The 5,896-nt window shown below is 61.0% G+C and overlaps 1 protein-coding gene across 1 annotated transcript in view; it reads right to left on the bottom strand.

The window, feature by feature from the left end:
- The window catches only part of MCAM (melanoma cell adhesion molecule), a 9,505-nt gene extending 9,204 nt beyond the window's left edge, over window positions 1–301 (bottom strand). The window contains exon 1 of the mRNA XM_019623042.2: window positions 184–301. Coding sequence (XP_019478587.2) covers window positions 184–286 — 103 coding nt within the window. The 5' untranslated portion in view covers window positions 287–301. The remainder of the gene's footprint in view (window positions 1–183) is intronic.
- Between the last annotated feature and the right edge of the window lie 5,595 nt (window positions 302–5,896).

Below are 5,896 nucleotides of genomic sequence, written 5' to 3'. Positions count from 1 at the left end.
CCTGCCCCCCGCCGCCCTGCCCAGGCTTGCTCAGGTTGTCGGGAGCAGACAGGCAGGCGCTGGAGGTGGGAACCCCTGGGGGGTTGGGGGTTGGGGTGCCGTTCTTCGGGAATAGCAGATAGGGACACGATCCCCGTCGAGCGGAGCAGCCCCGTAAAGCAACCCCCAAAGCGGCTGGCTCACCTTGAAGCCACGGAGAGGGGCTCAGGAACTGCGGGACGACAAAACGCCTTTTGTCGTTGCTTGGGCTGTGGGGCGGAGGGGACACCCCCGTGAAGACCCCCATCTTTGTGGCTTTGCCCTAAAAACCTGCTCTCCGTACCGGCAGGGATGCTCGCTCTATAGCAGATGCCCGTCCCTATAGCAGAGCCCCACGGAGGGCCCCCACGGCGCATTGCTGCCCCCCAACCCCCGCGCAGCTGCTGAATGGGGCGGCTGTGGAAGAACCGCGGTTTGCACGGCCGGGGCAGAGGGCTGGCTGGGGGCCGGGCCGGGGGCGGTGGGGCGGACAAGGCTGCTATTATCCAGGGGAAATCACCCGTCCCCAACACAACCCCACTGAGACCCATTCCCAGTGCAAGCCCAGGGAGCAGAGCAACCCCCTCACCCCCGGCTCCTGTCCCTCACACTGCTGCATGCCTCACTGTCCCCATTCTCCATCAGATCTGTGCTGGGGGACAAAGCACCAGAGCTCCCTTGAAGCCCCGCTCTGCCTCCCACCCTCTCCCCATCTGCACCCAAAGCTCTCTGACCCGTATCCTGCTGCAGACAGTGCCCTCCTCCAGCTCTGCACCTCTGCTCTTTGCTCCTGCAGTACAAGCCCTGGGGACTGCACACCTCTGCCCATCCCACTCAGGCTCCCCCCAGCCTCTCTCCATGCCATCAGTCCCCAAAGCACCCCCATTCTCACCCCCCAGCCCCAGCAATGCCCTGCATCGGTCCCCTCTGTGCCCACTCCTGGCTTTGGCAGCCACCCCCCGAAAACCCTTCCTAGCCAAATGGATGATTCATCGGAAATGATTAAATTCTTTCCCGGCGAGATTAGTTGCTTAAAATGCCAGTGCTGGGCAATGATAAGGCTCCTGGACCGGCGCTGCTGTGTGGAGGGGCAGCCCTCCAGCAACAAGTGCATGGAGCAGAGCCTCACTCGCTCCCCTATGGGTGCATGGTGGAGATGCTCACATAGCTGAGGGCTGCCCGGAGCTGGGGGTCCCTGGATGCTTTCCTCTCCCTGAATGCTGCATCACAGCCCCGTGCTCTGCTCGTTTTGTACGAAGCAGCGTGAATGAACCCTACAATGCCACCCGGTGAGGGCAAGGAAAGAACCCAACGCTGCAAATAAACAAGTGGGAGAGCCTGGCTGCCACGCTGCTGTGCATTCTGTTCCACTGCGAGCTTTTATTCCCCGTTAAAAATAAAGCAAAACGAAAATTCCCAGCCCTTGGGAAAGGACATCACCACTCCCATGAGAAAACAGCCTGGCTGCGGGTGCCAGCCTACAGCAGCTTCTATGTGCCTTCTGCTTTTTGGGGCGCTTTGCTTTGAAGAGAACTTTTTCCTATGCTTTTTTTTGTTTGTTTCCCAACCAACCTCATGGTTCTGGGGAAAATGGGTTTGGGAGCCGGGTTAGACGTGAAATCACCTGGCACCCAGTGGGTGCAGGCTCAGCAGGGAGCACAGCAGGCGGGCTGCCTTCAGCTGCTTTATCTCACGCCTTCTTATTTATTTGCTTGCTTAATGGATTTGGCTTCGGCCCCCGCTCGCTGCTATGCAAACAAACAGCATGCGCCGTGCTTGGGGCCGCTGTCCCGCACACACAGGCAGAGTGGGGAGGTCAGTGGCACAGATCCCTGCTCTGCTCGAGGTGTGGGGCAGCCCCACAGGCAGCGTGGCCACAGCAGGGCTGTGTCACGGTGCTGTCTGAGCATCCCCAGCTGCAGGCGGCTTGTAATTGCATTTGCTCCTCCTGCACCTGGCTCTGCGCTGCTGGCAGGGAGCGATAGCTGCAGGAAGGGCCACGCGTGGGGCTGAGCGTTCGCCCTGATGATGATGGGTGATGAAGGCTGGTGATGGGTGCTGGGTGATGCAGTGCTGCTGGCACGGCTTCCTGTGCTCGGAGTGGATGAAAGGAGGATGGAAGCCGGCTGCCGTATCCGCCCAGGCCTGCGCCGCTTCACACAACACCGTTGGGGTGAAAGGGGCCCCTCCTCAGGGAAGGGCTGGGAGTGGGGCCAGCACTCAGCAATTGGAGGCTCACTGCCTCCATCCGTCTGGGGAGAAACCCCTGGGGCTGCATTCCAGCTGTAGGGCTCACGGGATGCACGGATCGATCGCAGCCTGGGCTGAATTGTGAGGATGTGATCCTGAACGGAGGGTGAGGGATGAGCATCAGCTGTGCCAGGAGCACACAGACAACCTGCGCCACCACCAGAGCCCTATGTGACGTCCCGTGGCTCAGCAGAAAGCTCCCTTCCTCCCTCCCTTGCTCGACTGGGCTCTCAGTGCTCCTTTATGCCTCCTCTCTCCCTTCTACAGGGATTACCGACCATGGCTACGGGGCTTTGTTTAGGAGGGGCTGGGAGCAAGCGGAGGGAGGAAGGAAGATGACATCTGGATTTGTGCACCTGGGGACAGAAGGCAGCTTTGCAGATGCCGAGTTGCGGCAAAGCCCCAAAAAAGGAGCTGAAATGGCAAAGGGGAAACCCAGCCCCACACTTGCCCCGGTGATGGTGGTGAAGGCTTTGGGGCATGCAAACCTGCTCTGAGAACAGGCAGCACAGACAGACAAGGACAGCTGGGGAATGAAGGGGAAACCCTACCCGGCTGGGGGCCACCACCAAGGCTTGGGGAAGGAGCCCTACATCCAGGGCTGGATGCTCACCCCATATCATGGATGCGGGCTCCCTGCAGCCCAGAGCAGGTGCAGCCCTGCATGGTGTGCAGACAGCCACGTACTGCCCTCTCACTTGCACATGCACAGCCAAACTGGGACGACCATCACGTTTGTGCCCAAGGATCCGCTCTCAGCCCTGAGCCGCGCAGTTGTGAAGGAAAGGCTTTGGGGCTGGGGGAAGCCGGCAGAGCAGGGACAGCTATTTATAAACAGGCCTTTTCCTTCGGATGATGCTGAGTTCATCTCCCCCCGGCTATTGCCAGATGGAAAAAGGCTCCATTGTCTTGGCGCCAGATGGGCTGGGGCCGGGCACCCGCCTGCACAATGGGGTGGATTATGGGGCTGGATGGCGGGGGGTCCCACGGTGCAGGGATGGGTGGGGGCCCAGCCACGCTCCATCCTTGCCCCCTGCAAGTGCTAACACTGCAGCTCCCAGTGGAATGGGCATCCGAGGTCTCAGCTCTCCACGTCACTGGGCTTCCACAGCTCGTGTCACTGAGTAGGAAGGAATAGCCAAGAAATCACAGCGTCACCAGATTTTGGGGGGGGAGGGGGAGGGCTTTCATGCTGTGCGGGGTTTGGGGCTGCTCAAAAAAGGGCAAGGGCAGCAAGCAGGGCTCTGTCCACATGCCACCCCCCTGCCTGCACCCACCGTGCTGGGGACACGCCAGGCCACTCGCACCCATGGGAGCTGTGGGGCCAGGCAGGGATTTCTCCTTACAGGACTTTCCCATGGTTGAGGACTTGCTTTTCCCAGGGCTGCCTGGCTGGGCTCCAACAGGACTGAGAGATCCCAGCTCCTTTTCCTCCAGCTCTCGGGCTCCCCATCGCCACAGCCCATGGATGGTGGTGCCTGCAGTGGGGATGCCGGGGGATACGGCTCCTTTCTACCCAGAGTTGAAGGCTGGAGGAAGAGCGAGTCACACCGTTTTGGAGCAGAGCCCAGCTGGAAATGGGGATGGGGACCTTCCTGGAGTGGATGTGCTGAAATGAGCCATTGTTTGAGCCTGGCCTGGAGCACGCGGCTGTGCTGGGGCATTCAGCTGGGCACCTTGAGAGCAGCCACAGCTGGGCTGTGTGTGTGTCACCGTGCTGTGCTAGCCAGCCTGCTCCTGTATGGAGTCAGCACCCTGGGGACAGTTCTATGGGCCCAGCCAGGGCTGGGAGCAGGGGCACGATGCCAGCAGGACCCACACCCCAGCACCACCCTTCCTGCCCTCAGGCAGCACTGGGAGGACATGCTGGAGCTGGGGAAGCTGTGTCCTGCTGCAAGGCAGCGTAGGTGGGAGCCGTGGTGGCCCCCGGCGCCATTTCCCCCCTCCTCAGCATCATTTCCCCCCTGCGCAGCTGCAGGCTGGGCTGCCAACCCTTTGTCTCCCTGTTTTTCCCATTCCTTTTCCACCCCCACAGCCGCACACTGGGCCCCACAGGGTTATGCACCCCCCAGAGCCGGGATAACCAGAGAGCTCCTCCAGCACTGGGATGCTTCATCTCTTTGCTTTTAGCTCTGGAACAGCCCAGGCTGACTGCTGCTGCTTCCCGACAGGCTGCAGTGAGCTCAGAGCTGGGAAAGCAGTGATGCAGCCTCACAGCAGGGCTGGGTGCCAGCACAGCCTCAGGCATGATGCACCCACACTCCGATTCTTACACCCCAAAGGTACAATGCAGCCCTGACTCAATGAGTGGAATGAGGTCTGAGTAGCAGGAGCCTGCCCTGCTCCAGGCAGCTGCCATGCACAGCTGGCAGGGCGATGGCATCGTGCCCACACCTCCAGCAAGTGTGAGGACAGCTGGGGGGAGCCTGCCAAGGGGGGGGCAGATTGCCAAGCACCCCATCCTGCAAAGGTTTCAGTGACCCCCCGGGCGTTTGCAGCCCCTTGTGCCCCTCTCAGGGTGCTTCTTCCCCCAGGTCTTTGCACATTCCTGCAGGAGAAAGGAGCAAGGAAGGAGAAGCTTTGCAACTCTTAGCTCTTTTCTGTGCCCCCCGGCAGCAGGAAAGGGGACGCAGGTGCATGGGGTGTACAGGGCCCCTCCCCATAGCAAGGAGTGAGGAATGAATGGAGCACAGCACGCCTGGCGCTTCTGCTCTGCCCCCTTCCACCCCCTTTTGGTTTTTTTTCTGCCTCCTGGTAAAGCAATAAGAAATCCAAACATTACCATAAATGCTCAAAGCATCTTGGCTCTGTCACGTGGGCACCGGCACACACCCTACCAGGGGGAACGCACAGCCAAAACCTGAAACCAGCCAGGCAGGGAGGGAACGGACCTGAAAGCAGCCAGCAAGACAGACAGACTGACAGACAGACCCATAGCTTTGCTGTGCAGTGGAAGGGGGCTGCAGGAAGGGCACCCAGGCACCCTACTCTCAGGGGCTCCCCCCCGTGTCCAGGCACTGCCCAGGGCCTTGGATGTCTTTCTCATGGGTCATCCGTTCCACTTGCTCTCCCCTTCCTTAAAAAGCCTTGGGTACGATGCTGGGTGTTCCTCTGCCTGGCGTCACCGTCCAGGCGGTGGGGCCAGGATGTCTCCTGAGGAAGCCCAGCCTGAAAGCTCAGCAGGAACCGCTCAGCAGGAAGCAGGACCTGCTGTGAGAGCTACTCCCTGGCCAAACCTTGGTCCTGGCCTTGGAATTATTCTGAGACCCGTGCAGGAAACTGCTTGATGTGGTGCGAGCAGCACTGCCCTGGCTGACCCTGTGCTGGAACGTCACAACCGGACACCTGCCGGCTGCCAGCGCTGAGGCCGGCACGACTCATCACACGCGTAACCCCGCAGCCTGCTTCGGGTGGGCACCGCTCGCAGGGGTTAACTCGGCGCTGCTGTCTCTTTAAATCCAACCTAGCGCAAACAACCAATTGGAGGCGCCTCCCCCCGCCGCGTCCTCCGAACCGCCCAATGGGAAGCGAGACTCGCCGCGTCCCCCTCCTCCGATTGGCCGGCGCCGCGTTCCCGCCCACGACAAGATGGCGGCGCCCATAGCGGGGGGGCCCCGCTCTGGCCTCG

This window comes from Meleagris gallopavo, chromosome 26 (genome assembly GCF_000146605.3).
Source record: "Meleagris gallopavo isolate NT-WF06-2002-E0010 breed Aviagen turkey brand Nicholas breeding stock chromosome 26, Turkey_5.1, whole genome shotgun sequence".
NCBI classification, from domain to species: domain Eukaryota; kingdom Metazoa; phylum Chordata; class Aves; order Galliformes; family Phasianidae; genus Meleagris; species Meleagris gallopavo.
This window is presented reverse-complemented; position numbering and strand designations above follow the sequence as displayed.